The 14,250-nt window shown below is 36.1% G+C and overlaps 4 protein-coding genes across 4 annotated transcripts; 2 read left to right on the plus strand and 2 right to left on the minus strand.

Moving 5' to 3' along the window:
• Positions 1-36: 36 nt before the first annotated feature.
• LOC107431958 (CRS2-associated factor 1, chloroplastic) lies at positions 37-3,544 on the minus strand. Its single transcript, XM_016042999.3, has 5 exons — positions 2,463-3,544; positions 2,123-2,250; positions 1,544-1,769; positions 1,290-1,417; positions 37-1,177 (listed from the first exon to the last, which is right to left on the minus strand). The coding sequence occupies exons 1-5, from the start codon at positions 3,346-3,348 to the stop codon at positions 104-106; spliced, it is 2,442 nt and encodes an 813-aa protein (XP_015898485.2). The 5' UTR covers positions 3,349-3,544; the 3' UTR covers positions 37-103.
• Positions 3,545-3,725: 181 nt separating this feature from the next.
• LOC107431959 (probable glycosyltransferase At3g07620) lies at positions 3,726-7,533 on the plus strand. The gene is made up of 5 exons (XM_016043000.4): positions 3,726-3,881; positions 4,550-5,408; positions 5,495-5,625; positions 5,793-6,141; positions 6,606-7,533. Exons 2-5 carry the CDS (start codon positions 4,608-4,610, stop codon positions 7,272-7,274), a joined length of 1,950 nt encoding a protein of 649 aa, XP_015898486.2. The 5' UTR covers positions 3,726-3,881; positions 4,550-4,607; the 3' UTR covers positions 7,275-7,533.
• Positions 7,534-8,575: 1,042 nt separating this feature from the next.
• On the plus strand, positions 8,576-11,625 carry LOC107431975 (uncharacterized). The gene is made up of 5 exons (XM_048465235.2): positions 8,576-8,594; positions 8,777-8,841; positions 9,653-10,690; positions 10,773-10,903; positions 11,241-11,625. Exons 1-5 carry the CDS (start codon positions 8,576-8,578, stop codon positions 11,623-11,625), a joined length of 1,638 nt encoding a protein of 545 aa, XP_048321192.2.
• A 688-nt stretch (positions 11,626-12,313) lies between these two features.
• On the minus strand, positions 12,314-12,554 carry LOC125419452 (uncharacterized). The gene is given in 2 exon segments (XM_048465486.1): positions 12,314-12,430; positions 12,432-12,554. Coding segments are annotated over 2 exon segments (240 nt in total).
• Positions 12,555-14,250: the final 1,696 nt, after the last annotated feature.

Raw genomic sequence — 14,250 nt, forward strand, 5'->3', positions numbered from 1 at the left:
CATATGTATAAATTTGCGAAACGTGGATACGCAGACTAAAGAATAATAAAATTAATTAATTTAATAAGATCGATAAATTAACCTCACAGTATGCAGGCATATATCATGCCAAGAGTTTTGCTAGTTCATCTACTCCCAAACTACCCTGCGGTACAACATTATCTAGACGCCCACCAAAATCTTTCCTCCTTTGAATTTTCGAACCCTTTTTCTCTTTTCCTTTTTTCACAGGTACTGTTGTTATCTGTTTTGATTCCGTCTCCTCAGATTCTTGCTCCTCGCTCTTTCTAATTTCGGACTTTCTAAATAGAACCTTTCTGGGTCCATGCCTAAAAACAGGCTCAGGTGGAGCAGACTTGGCAAATGCAACTGCCTTTTCATAAACAATATCAGCATCCAAATATGAATCTTCTAAAATCATTGCGCTCCCACCTTCGACAGCTTCCTTCAAGAGTGTTATTACTCCCTCTGTACAAAGTGCAGGCGACCTCGCTGGATGACTTGTACTTTGGGAGGATTCTGAAACAACCTGTAGATTCTCATTATCTATATGACTTGCTCCAACAGAATCCAATTTTGTTTCAGTGCTTTCAGTGGCTAGTAGTGTGGTCTCAGATCCCATGTCGACCGACGGTTGTCCATCAACATAGTCAGCATTATCCAATGTAGTATTGCTTCCAGATATGTTGCTTGTAATTGCTGGGTCATCACCAGCATAGCCAGGATCATCTGATCTACCAGCAGCACTATAACCTGCATTCCTTATAGCTTCTAATACATCATCTGCAGGACTTTGAACATTTGGTACATTTTTAGCTCCATAGGTCATTCCTGCCGTTGAAACTGCATCAGTTGCAGCAAGTGGGTCAACACATTCTATAATGGATGAACCCTCACTTTCCTCTACACCCAGAACTTCAGAACCTACATGTGGTGTAGTTGTAGACGGCACTTCAGAACTTTCATTGTTAACCAGGACCACTGGATCAGATGATGGTGATTCTTCTTGTCCTTCCAAGGACGGTGAAACTGAAGCTGCATTATCTACACCAGAATCGGATGCCATGACTTCTCTACAATCTTTATCCAATTTTGGGAGGGATGACTTCCAATCCTTTCCTCTCCACATAAGTATGTGCTCACGTTCAAATGAGATTAGAACACAAGGGATAAGATCCTGCAATCAGAGTCAATGAAGATTCTTTTAAGTGCATTTCATAAGTTGTGAATTCAATTTTTGTGAGATGAGAAATATTCTTGTAACCAAGCACATTACATATAAAGCATACCTTTAGTTTAGCACCAATTTTTCTGTAGTCACTTCGATTCATACCTTGGCAATTAATTCGCACTATTTCACATTCTTCAAATGCCTCTCTGACATTTTTTACCAGGTCAATGTAAACACCATTTTTCCCTGTCAAAAAGCCACTTAAATTCTAAGTTTTCTTCTTCTTTGCCCATCAAACTGAAATTATTAGTTTACCAGAGAGAAAACATGGAACATTTTTAGATGTCAAAAAGTTATGCAGAAACAGGATACCAAGCTTGCATATTGGTATTAGGCTCCGTCCCTTCTTGCGCATTTCCGTAGCCTCTTCCAGTGTCAGACCCTCGGGAACCCGCTGAACCAATCTAGGATATAAAGGGGTAACAGGCTTCCATAACATGAGAGGAAAACGTGGCCGAGTTTTGTAGTTATAGTTTCTGCCTCGGAAAAGATATATCACGCCACCTTTACTGTAGATAATCTTTCCTCCAGTCCTTTCCTGTCAGGTCTTAAAAGATTAAGGATCATGGACTTAAAACACAAAGCTAATAATTATCAAAGAAAGTACAAATTGCATGGTTAATTATTATTCTGGTATTAACCTATATTCTTTCTCTTCTCATGATTCATAAGAGAGATACTCAAAAGACTATGAACTAAAATGCATTGAAACAAAATAACAGCATGAGAAAAAGAAACTAGAACCTCATAATTCTTGGTAAGATCAAGAGTAAATTTGGTTAATCACTAGAACTACTCAATACTGATGCCTTATCTATCATTAAAAGCAAAAGCATGTTTAACTGAACTGGAGAATAAAGGCCTGGATAATCAACAGAAAAGCAAACCAACCTCTAACTGCTGCCGCACATTGTCCATATCAACCGTACACACTCCTTTACATTTAATCTTGCAGACTCTTCGCCGCTTCCAATGAGCATGAATATTATCCAACATGTTGTGTGTTAAACCATCTCTACCTGAACAAAAAAAAATATTTCACTTACAAAAAAAGACCAATTAGCTTCACTATCACAAGTATTCAGCTCAGAATGACAAAACTAAATAATGCTCAGAAACAATACTTTCAAGGACAACATTTCACATCTTAATCGAGTCCTATATAGTCAATTAATTCAAGATTGAAAATTTCATGATCTCAGCTAAAAGAATCAAAACCAATCATCTATACCCATATTCAACTGTCTCTTGGATTTAATACACCCATTGATCAAGTCCTTAATTTCCTCCTCCGTCAAAGGCGCGCCCAATATCTCTTCCCTAGACATCACGTACTTGGGTCCCGAACCCGGCAAGAACGGCCCCGGCGCCTGAACCGGCTTAACACCCTTCTTATGCGGTGGCGGCAGCCGAAAGGAATCAAATTCCCTCATTTTCTTCTTGCTCGGAGGCAATGGAGCCCGCCCAGTCCACGGCCGGGGCATAGTGGTGGGCCCAAACGGTGCGTACGGCGGCTCGCGTAGCTTAATGGGCTTAGCCTTGGGGGTTTCAGTGTAGCTGTACTTGAATTCAAATGGAGATCCATCAATGACATAGGACAATCCATCTTCACCCACAGAGACATTGGCTTGGCGGTTGATTGGGGGATTGTTCTCTCTTGGCAAGTTGGAGATTTTCATGGAGGTCTTCGGAAACCGGCGAAAAGCGGGGTGGGAATCATTGGAGTTGTGGTTGTGGTTAGGGTAAGGGTTTTTAGAGTACTTGGATTTCTTGCCAGGGATTGAAGGTCTCGAGGGTAAAGAAGGCGTGCCGATGGATTTGAATGTTTGGCCGTTCGAGGGGGTTGCGGAGGTGTCAGTGGCAGCAGAACCGTCGTCGTCGATAGTGGAAATTCTCGCGGCTGAATCGAAGCGTCGCTCTCGCCGTATGTCGTCCTCGATTTCTTGCTGGGCTCGCCGGCGCTCGTTGAATTTCTCGGCGTTGGCGTTGTTCCACCGCGAGAACCGGACTTCACCGGGCGGGCGGTGATGGGACGGGTTCGGGGTAGGAGTAGGAGCCGGAGTCTTGTTCAGAAGTGGCGCGAAGATTGGGAACGGTATGGGCCATTTCAGCGCCATTTTTTCGGGAACTGGTTCGGCGAATTGGAGGGTTGAAGAGGCGAGAGAAGGAAGCTTAGAGATTTGACATTGGCTGAGAGCGAGTTCGGGTGCGACCAAGGTCTAACGACGTCGTAGCGGGCGATGGGCGAGCCTGTTGTTGAGTTCTCCGATGAAGATTTTGGAGAGGTTTTGTGGTTGGGTGAGCTTCCTTTCTGCATAGCATTGAGGAAAGACGTTCAAAAATCGCGTGGAAGCCAAAACGCAGAACAAAAACGACGTCGTAATAGTTTCCCAAGGTCAAACCTTTTTCTTTGACGAAATACTTTCATGTGAGTTTACACTTACAGTGGCTTCAGTGTAATATCGTGAAATAACAAGGGCAGAAAGTTCTGGGTGGTTGGAGCATATGCGAAATACACGAAATAATACAACACTGTTACGGTTGGAGTAGAGTGAAGGTGAAGGTGAACAAGTCAGAAACTGGTTCAGCTCTAAAGCTTTGAGAATGTTTTTGAGTTGGACATGGAGAGTCTTCGAAGTTGTTCTTACTGGTAAGTTCAATGAAGCTCTTGATGTTAAGCTTTAAAATCAATAAAATAATTAAAATGTTGGAAAACGCCTTTTTCCATTTGCGATTCTTTACTCTTTTGGGTCTCTCTCCTAAAAGGTTTAAGCTTTTTTAATTTCTCGCTTTTTCTCAGTTGTTTGTGTTTTTAAGTAGCTGAACGATGAGTTTTGGGTGCTTGTAATCTATGTCTGAAGCCCATTGTCTCTGATGGAAAGTGTTTCTGGGACATTTCTTTTCTTGAAAAAAGTGCAGATCTTTTAGTGGGAAAGAAAATTTTCCTGATTCCAATTGAAGTCTTTTTGTCTTCAATTTGCAAGAATTTATGGCATATGGCTTATATGCAATGTTAAGGTGTCTGATTAAGCTATAATTTTCGTTTTCTTTTTTTATTTTTTTTATTTATTATTATTATTATTTTTTTTATCAATCTGTGTGCTTTTTGATTCCGCTTTCTTGGGTATATTCTTTGATAGTTTTTGGCTTGGCAATATGGAGGGATAACAATGTTTATGTATCTGAAAAATCAAATGAAATAGATATCTGATTATCTGTGGCCTTATAGTTATTGTGCCTTGTAATAATATTCTTTCTTACATCTGTTCTGGAACTGGTGAAACTTATGATTCACTATGTATTCTACTTTTACTGCAGGCTACAGCTATCAGATTGTGACTGAATAACAGAGTTAAGTGTTGCAATTTTTCAAGATATGGATATTGCTCTTCTAGCTCTGAGGTTATTTCATGTTGAAATTCGGAGACTTATGTTGATCGTCAGCCTGGTTGTTTCGTTTTTACTAGTTTCTCAGTGCTTTGCACTTCCATATGTGAGAACATTTTACTTTTCATCTGCAAAGAAGGATTCAACTTCTAGCGTGGTTGACAATGTTGCCAATTCAAACAATTTGGAATCAGAAAATTTTTATGCGGTTGACAGTTTACCTTTTGATGTTGATGCTTCAGAATTGGAGGAAGTGGGTGGGTATGAAAATGAATTTAAACAAGTAGATGCCGTCTATAAATTAGCACCAGATACTGATAGCAATTCACACAAGGAGCTCATCTTTGGTAATATTGTAAGTGTTGGGGGTAGAGCCCAAACTGGAGCTCATAGAAGCATAGATAATATTTCCACAATGGAAAAGGCTACAGATTCCTTAGCCAAGGCTATAAAGATAACTGATAATCATGAGATAGGCAATGCTTCTAAGACAAGTTTGAGTTCGATATCTAGTGAAGCTAGAAACAAAGCTGTTTCAGGTGTATCGCAAGGAGTCTTCATGAAGGGCATGAGAAACTTGAATTCAGATGCAGTGGGCAATGACAAAAAAACTATAGAAAGAAGAAATGAGGAAAAGGAGACTGAGCTATTGCGATCTGATTTACCTACCTTGAATGATAGTTTGACAGCAGCTAGTACTTCTGTGTCAATGAGGTGGGCAAAGCAAGCAACAACAATATATGAAATGAAGTCACTGTTACTTCAGAGTCCTTTGTCTTCTAATTCAATGGTATGGATTCAAACCTTGAGGTTCCAATCCAAATGAAGCATGTGTTAAAATTCTTGTTTCTTACCTATACTTTTTATTGGCAATAGAGGCCACGAGTGTCATCTGTACGGGATCGTGAACTCCTATCTGCTAAATTGGAGATTGAGAATGCTCCTGTGATAAGAAATAGTCCAGGACTTGCAGCTTCTGTTTTCCGGAATGTTTCCATGTTTAAAAGGTGAGTGTCTTTGGATGTAGATAAGGTGCTGGTATTGTATGCTATTTTTTTAACTTTGTTGTGCCTGGCTAGGAATATAGTTGTCCTCTTTTCCATGGAGACTCGGACTCTGTATAAAAAATAGACCCTGACAATGATTAAGCTTAATTTTGTATATCTTATTTCAGGAGTTATGAACTGATGGAACGCATTCTCAAAGTTTATGTCTATAAGGAAGGAGAGAAGCCTGTATTTCATAATCCTCGGATGAGGGGGATTTATGCTTCAGAAGGATGGTTTATGAAACTAATGGAGGGAAACAAAAAATTTGTTGTGAAGGATCCTAAGAAAGCTCATTTGTTTTATTTACCTTTTAGCTCACAAATGCTAAGGATTGCATTGTCTGGACAAAATTACAATGGAATGAAGGATCTTGAGAGATATCTGAAGAGCTATGTAGAGCTGATTGCAGGAAAATATCGTTTCTGGAACAGAACTGGAGGAGCAGATCATTTTCTTGTTGCTTGTCATGATTGGGTATGCTTCATGGGCATCACTCTAGATCATATTCATAATTTTTTATTTATTTATTTATTTTTATTTTTTTTTATGACCAAAGCTCAACTCCTGATAATATATATGCTGTCTCTTATATGTGGAATTGATTTGTGTTAAGGCTTATGGTCTATAAATAAGCTATATATACCTTTTCTAGGATTGATAGGAAACTTTTTTTGTTTTTTTTTTTTTTAATTATTACAACTATGTACAGAAGTAAAAGGGAGATAGAGAGAGACCACTTAGTTAGCCATAAACCAACCTTCATGGTTTATGGATACCATTTTACACATGGCATCTTTAAGGGAATGATTTCTGCCCATAATTAAATGCACCTGCATTTAATTTTCAGAGTGGAAAATGGAAACTATAAGCTATGTTTTCCTTATTAGACCTTGCAATTTTGGTATTACTGCTTAGAACTGATGTGATTTGAATTTTAGGCCTCCCAAATCACAAGGCAGTACACGAGGAACTGCATTAGGGCTCTTTGCAATGCCAATATTGGTAAAGGCTTCAAACTTGGCAAGGACACTACTCTACCTGTTACTTATATACGATCTATGATGGACCCACTCAAGGATGTTGGAGGCAAACCTGCTTCAGAAAGATCAATTCTTGCCTTCTTTGCAGGGAGTTTACATGGCTATCTTCGACCCTTTCTGCTTCATTACTGGGAAAATAAAGAAGAAGACATGAAAATCTTTGGCCCAATGTCACGTGACATTGAGGGCAAGAGACTTTACAGGGAGTATATGAAAAGCAGCAAGTATTGCATATGTGCCAGGGGTTATGAGGTTCACACACCTAGAGTTGTCGAGTCTATCTTTTATGAGTGTGTGCCTGTTATCATATCAGATAATTATGTGCCTCCTTTCTTTGAGGTATTAAAATGGGAGGAATTTGCAGTGTTTATTCAAGAGAAAGATGTCCCTAATCTGCGAAACATTCTGCTCTCAATCCCCCAGAAGAAGTATGTCGCAATGCATTCAAGAGTTAAAATGGTGCAACAGCATTTCTTTTGGCACAAGAACCCTGTGAAGTATGACTTATTTCATATGATACTGCATTCAATTTGGTACAATAGAGTTGATCAGGTGAGAACCAAATGAAGATTGATAGAGTTTCAAATCTCTCTGGTACTGGAAAACAAGGCAAACTAGTGGCAAGTTCTGTGGATGGTGTAAGAAACCAGATCCACAGAGGCTGGCCAAAGCATGCTCACCATCCATGTAAAATTGTAGACGGTTTGAGCTAACAATGAATCCTTGTATTCAGTTTGATTCCTGTCCTTACGCAGCTCATGATCTTGCTTTTGTTTATTCGTTGTAGTAGTCTTGAAATTTATTTATTTATTTATTTTTTGTGAAAGGGTCTTGCAATGTGTACACTAATATGTGTAGACCAATAATTGTCTAAAATTATTAATTTCGACATTTATTGGAAGAAAAACCTCCAAATCCAACAGTTTTTCAATATTAAAATGATTAATATCGACATTTATTTGAAAAAGATAAGTTATATAAGCAATGAATCACTTACAAAGCAAAGGGAAAACAGAAAAATAAAACTAAAACAAAATATATAGGAAAAGCAAAAAACAAATATTTATTTTATTCATTAATAGTCTTTTTTTTTTTTTTTTTAAATAGATGAACCAACGAAATAGGAAAGGATAAGTATAATTATTATAGTACCTCTTTAAGTCATTTTCATTATTCTCAGTCATAATGGTCATGTTAGTCGTACAACAATTAAACTTCAATTATTTAGGCATGGCGAGACTAATTCATACCTAATTATTACATGTGGTAATAGTGATTTAAACCAACAACTTTTATTATTATTATTATTATTATTATTATTTTTTCACATTAAACAATCTAAAACTTAAACGGAGCAAAGGAAATAGCAGCCCACAAGCTTAAAGCGGTTTCATAACAAGTGAAAATTTTTCTTAGTGGAACTATTTTATACCAAGCCATTAGCAGGATAAAATCATTAATAATTATATGTTTATTTTTTAATTAAGAATCAATTTGTAAGAATAAAATATGTTTTACGTTAAGGTCATTAAATTTAAGAATATATCTTGTAATTTATTAATTTGTTATAATGTTGATTCTAGCAGAACAGAGCTTCATCAAGACAACTAATAGTCCAAAATCTTTGTCATAAATAATTTAAAAGTGATAAAAGATAATAGAAACTTAAAAAAAGTCTTAAAAAGAAAAAAAAAATTATTATTATCATAAAAATAGAAGCCGAGTATGCAAATAAACTTTATTATTATTATTATTATTTGTGGTCGGCTGCGAAAAAAAATGTCAGTTAAATAATATTTTTTTTAAGAAAATAAATAAATAAAACAGTTTTTAAACAAGTTAAAAGAGGATGCTTTTACTGAGCAATAATGGCGGTCTGTGAACAGTGTCAGAATGGAAACTTTTAATATCACAACGAATACAAAATTAAAAATAATTTTATATTTTTCAATGTCTTTCCCAGCAAAAATAAAACGGGAAAGGAAAGTTTTACGAAATTCAATAATTTTTTTGTAGGGTTTGAAAACTAATCTAAAATGTTGTTTACTTTTACATCTTATTCTTAACAGCTTCCTCTGTTTTGGATCCTCCGGAGATCGGTAGTTGGAAAAATCAAGCTCAAGCTGTTGCTCAGGTGAACTATTGACTTTTTTTTTTTTTTTCCCTTTCTTTCATTTATTTTTCTCGGCAACCAAACACGAATTTTGTATTCCACTCGATATTTCTTCCTCTAGCTATTAGTCTTGCTTGTTCGGGGACTGTTCACAGCGAACCAACAATTTATATTCGAAAATTTGAAATGCTTGTAAATAAATGGTAACTGAAATCTAAACTTAGAACTACTGCAAGTCCTGGTTTTTACATTTGTCAACTAAAAAGTTTATAACTTTCAAACTCTTAAATTTGTGGGACTGGATTATTTATATAAAGCAGATTTCTGAGGATAGGATCGTAGCCAAAAGGAAATTCAGGGTTTAGTGCTTGTTTACTGAAAAAGCTCCTTTTTCTTAATATTTTTTTCCATAAATTTCTGTATGCTGGTTCTTGATCATGTTAAACTGATAAAAACATCTACGTGTCTTTTCCCAGTACGCGTGATTAACATTTTTCTTCTGGTTTTGACCGCTGCAATTTGGTATTGCCACAACATACAAACTTTTCATAAAAATAGAATTGCTTTGTCGGTGCTCTCTCTGGAATTCAGGAAACACCGAACTATTTCAAAATTTTCATGTTTACAATTCAAGATGTTGATGCTTGAGATCCTGTAGTTGGGTTTCGATGGTGCATTTTCTGGGTTGTTTATAGTGCAACTGATTATCATAATTCATACCCACCTAAACAAATCCCTATTTTCCCTTACTTTATTTATTTAATTGTCTAACTTTAGTGCTCTTTGGAACTTGTGCAGAACTTGACTGAGTAGTTGAAGTTCTATCTCCTAGTCCCAGAATGAGCAGATGACTTCTGCATCATTAAGTATAGAGTTCGGCATGGAGTACCCTTTTCTTTATTTTCGTAAGCTATGCCATAACAGAACTCGAAGATGGCTTTTTTTGGTTGGGATAGTTGCTGTTACTCATTTACTGTTCCAATCCCTCTTGCTTCCATATGGAAATGCTCTTCTTTCTTTATTGCCAGACCACGATGATCCAACATATGTTAAAAATGAATTCCCGACTGTAGGTTCTTCCACCAAGCCTGTGATGGTTCGCAACCCTCTTACAGTTAATGCTTCGGATTTGATTGACCCATCTGTGATTGTCAGGTTGGAAGGATATGCTGACAAAGTTGAAGCTGGAGGAATTGGATTTGATAGTGGACTCATTGGAAATGAAAGAATTAAGTATAAAGGAAATGGCCTTCATGATACTTCTGAACATGTTGTGGATAGGGACGTAGATAACAGCTATCCTACTAAGGAAGATGGAAGTAAAAGATTTAAGGAGATGAATTTTGCATCAGAAGGAAAAGGCCTTCATAATACTTCTGAAAATGCTGTGGATAAAGATGTAGATAACAATTATCCTACCAAGGAAGTTTTGGGTATGAATGGAAGTTTGGTGTTGGTGAGTGTTGAAAATAAGGAAAGTGGTTCTATTCTAAATAAGGCTGACAAGGACATCGAGCATCAGTTTGTGGAACAACAGATAGTGAAGCCTAATCATAAAGTTTCTTTAGAAAATAATGTAAGTCTGACAGTAAAAAAACGTGAGAGTGACTTTCACACTTCTTTTCAATCCTCTCCTCTTGCGTCATTGCCATCAACTTTAAACGATACCTCTATTTTGAAGACCTTAACTTCTGGAAACAATGTTTCGTCTGGTTTGGCTTCCCAGGAGTTTGATCTGGTAAATTTGGGAAATCATTCTTTGACAATGACTATTCCTGGAATAAAGAAGATGAGGAGTGAAATGCCACCGAAATCAAGAACATCAATACATGAGATGAACCACATACTACTGAGGCACCCACGTTCAATGGTATGATTGTTTGTTTTATTGTCAAGTAATTCCCTTCAACTTTGTAGTATTGCAGGGTGTATAAAGTTCTATTTGATTGTAGAAACCACGACGGTCTTCAGTACGTGACCAGGAAATTGTAGCTGTTAAGAAAGAAATTATGCATGCTCCTAATGCAATAAATGATCAAGAACTTTTTGCTCCTCTATTTCGAAATGTTTCCATGTTTAAAAGGTAAAGACTATTTAATCTATCCTCTCTTTCTTTTATGCATAGTGCAAGAGAAGGCTATAGTAAATGCAAAACAAGTAGGGTAGAGGTCATCATATATGCATAATATTATAAATCATATCTAGTGTAACTTTGTAGAGAAATTGGTTGGAGGAACAACTAGGTCAGGTGCATGAGACAGAAAGCACAGAAACAAGTGGGTAAAGCAGCCTAATTTATTGAGGGATTTCCTTTTAACATTAGCTGACATTCAAGTGCAACCTTTTCTTTTCCCTGTGACTGCCTAATTCCTTGTTCCTGCACTCTGAAGATGAATTGACTATTTGGTTATTCTTTTCAGGAGTTATGAACTCATGGAACGCACTTTTAAAGTCTATGTCTACAGGGATGGGGTGAAACCCATCTTTCATCTGCCAATAATGAAGGGATTATATGCTTCAGAGGGATGGTTTATGAAATTGATGGAGGGAAATAAGCAATTTGTTGTGAAAGACCCCCGGAGAGCTCATCTATTTTATATGCCATTTAGTTCACGTATGCTAGAGTACACCCTTTATGTACGCAACTCTCATAATCGGACAAATCTACGCCAATATTTGAAGGACTACTCAGAAAAAATAGCTGCAAAATATTCTTACTGGAACAGGACTGATGGAGCAGATCACTTTCTTGTTGCTTGCCATGACTGGGTATCCTCTTTATGCATATTTGATGTCTCTTTTTAAACATAGATGTCTTGTATTGTAGGAATTAGCATAAGATTACCACATCATAATGGTTACTTGATCATAAAGGTTTCTATATTTGTTTCCTAAGTTGAGTAGATGCAGTACTTTGGTCCTTTTGAATTTTGTACTTTTAGAATAATGAGACCAAGGTTACAAAGGGAATATCATTACTTGCATCTGCTAAACATTTCAACGGAACATAACTTCTACTTTTAATGTGTGTATAGTTGTATGCATGTACTTGGTGTTATTTTCTACGCGCACAAGTTTAATATGAAGTTCTTTTTGAACTTTCATAGGCTCCTTATGAAACAAGGCATCACATGGAGAGATGCATCAAAGCCCTTTGCAATGCAGATGTAACTCAAGGCTTCAAAATTGGAAGAGATGTCTCCCTTCCAGAAACATATGTCCGGTCTGCAAGGAATCCGCTAAGAGATCTTGGAGGAAAACCTCCATCTAGGAGACATATTCTTGCCTTCTATGCAGGAAATATGCATGGCTATTTACGTCCCATTTTGTTGAAATACTGGAAGGATAAGGACCCTGATATGAAGATCTTTGGTCCAATGCCTCCCGGTGTTGCAAGCAAGATGAATTACATCCAGCACATGAAGAGCAGCAAATACTGTATCTGCCCTAAAGGTTACGAGGTGAACAGTCCACGTATAGTCGAGGCCATATTTTATGAGTGTGTACCTGTGATCATATCTGACAATTTTGTGCCTCCATTTTTCGAGGTTTTGAATTGGGAAGCATTCTCATTAATTATTCCCGAGGAAGACATTCCAAGACTGAAAGACATATTACACTCAGTACCGAAAGAGAAGTATCTTGAGCTGCAACTTGCAGTCAGGAAGGTTCAGAAGCATTTCCTGTGGCATGCTAAACCCTTGAAATATGATCTCTTCCATATGACCCTTCATTCAATTTGGTACAGTAGAGTTCTCCAAACAAAACTCAGATAAGGATGTTAATGTTTCAGTAGTAATGAGGATGTAAAGGTTATAATTAGAAATTCCAGCCTAAAAATAGAATTAGAAATTCCTCCTGTCAAAACTATTTTGTTTTCTTTTTGAATGTGAGAAAAGAACATGTTGATGAACTGTAGTTGGATTTGAACTGTGAGAGAGTTTGTTTTGTATATAATTATTTTGTCTTACCAGTTTCATATTGTAAAATGTTGATCAATATAAAATTGTGATTTTTTTTTTTCTTTTTTGTAAATAATATAATATTATCTTATAAAAATAAAATAGTCTTGCTCTCCATGGTGTCCAAACCCGGCTAAACTTTTATGCAGTCCGAGCCATGATCCATTGGTCTTCTTTATCAATTCCAAATCCCAAATAAAACGAATTTCATAGTTATAGAATTCCTTCTCTTTTGGGAGAAAATCTTCGGTACCATCGTGGTACCACCTCATGCTGTGCAACGTCAAAATATTTATTACCACATGTTTTAACATTTGCCATATATGTTGCTATCTGTTATTTTTTTATTTAAAATTTTTTTAGCTATCTAAAAAAAAAAAAAATTATTGCCATTTCTTACCTTTTTATTTTAAATTTTACAGTTCATAATTAAGTTTTTTATTTTCTTTTTAAAAATTAAATTTTAAAAAACTTTTCTTGCTTGCTTTAGAAAACAACGTTTCATATTCCAAACTGAAATTCTCCTCCATGGTTTTATTTGTCCATTGTTAGCTACGTTTGAGTGTGAAGGTATCCTTCTCTTCTTTCAAAAACTTGCAACCCAAAAAGGATAGTAAGGATTTAGGTTTAGCAAATATGATTCTTTTACAGCTTGATTGGTTTTTTTAAGAGAGGTTAATTGATATTTTTTTGAAAAAATAATGAAATAAAATCATTCATTTAGAGCATAAATTCATCCAAATACGAATAAATTCAAAATTACCTGAGTAGTATTTCAAATCTATCTCAAATCTATCCCATATTTTATTGATGACCCTTTTTGTAGGGGAAAAAAAAGTTAACAAAAAATCAAAAAATTTAAAAAGATGGTAAAGGAAAAGATTTACTTGAGAAAATGAATCTTAAGAGAAGCCTCAAAATATTGAAATCAGATATGAACTCTGATTTGCTAAAGGATTATTTCAAATACCCACACTTTGTTCCCTCTCTTCTCTTGTTCTTCTTAAAACTCCATGACTAGTTTATTTGCTCAAGGCAATAGCAAACCAAAAGTGAAATTCTTCTTTGCTTGATTTTGTTTTCCCTGAACATATTTTTCTTTTCATCTTTGTTATTGTTTTTTATGGCTGTCGAAGTTACAGCACCTTTGCAGAAGAGAAAATGAAAGAGTTTTGATTTTCATTTTCTGTTTTTTTTTCTTTTTTTTTTTTTTTTTAGATAGCTGAAAAAATTTAAAATAAAAAAATAACAGATGCCAACATATGTAAGCAACAAATGTTAAAATATATGCCAATAAACATTTTGATGTTGCACAATGACCTGGTACCACGGTGGTACCGAAGATTTTATCCTCTCTTGGGTAATAGAATTCCCAGCTTAATTATATTTTGCATGCTTAGAACGAGTCCTTTTTGGAAATCAGCCATTATCATTTTTACACGCCAACTTGGTAATGAATCCCAAACAC

Source organism: Ziziphus jujuba, chromosome 11 (assembly GCF_031755915.1).
Source record: "Ziziphus jujuba cultivar Dongzao chromosome 11, ASM3175591v1".
Classification (NCBI taxonomy): domain Eukaryota; kingdom Viridiplantae; phylum Streptophyta; class Magnoliopsida; order Rosales; family Rhamnaceae; genus Ziziphus; species Ziziphus jujuba.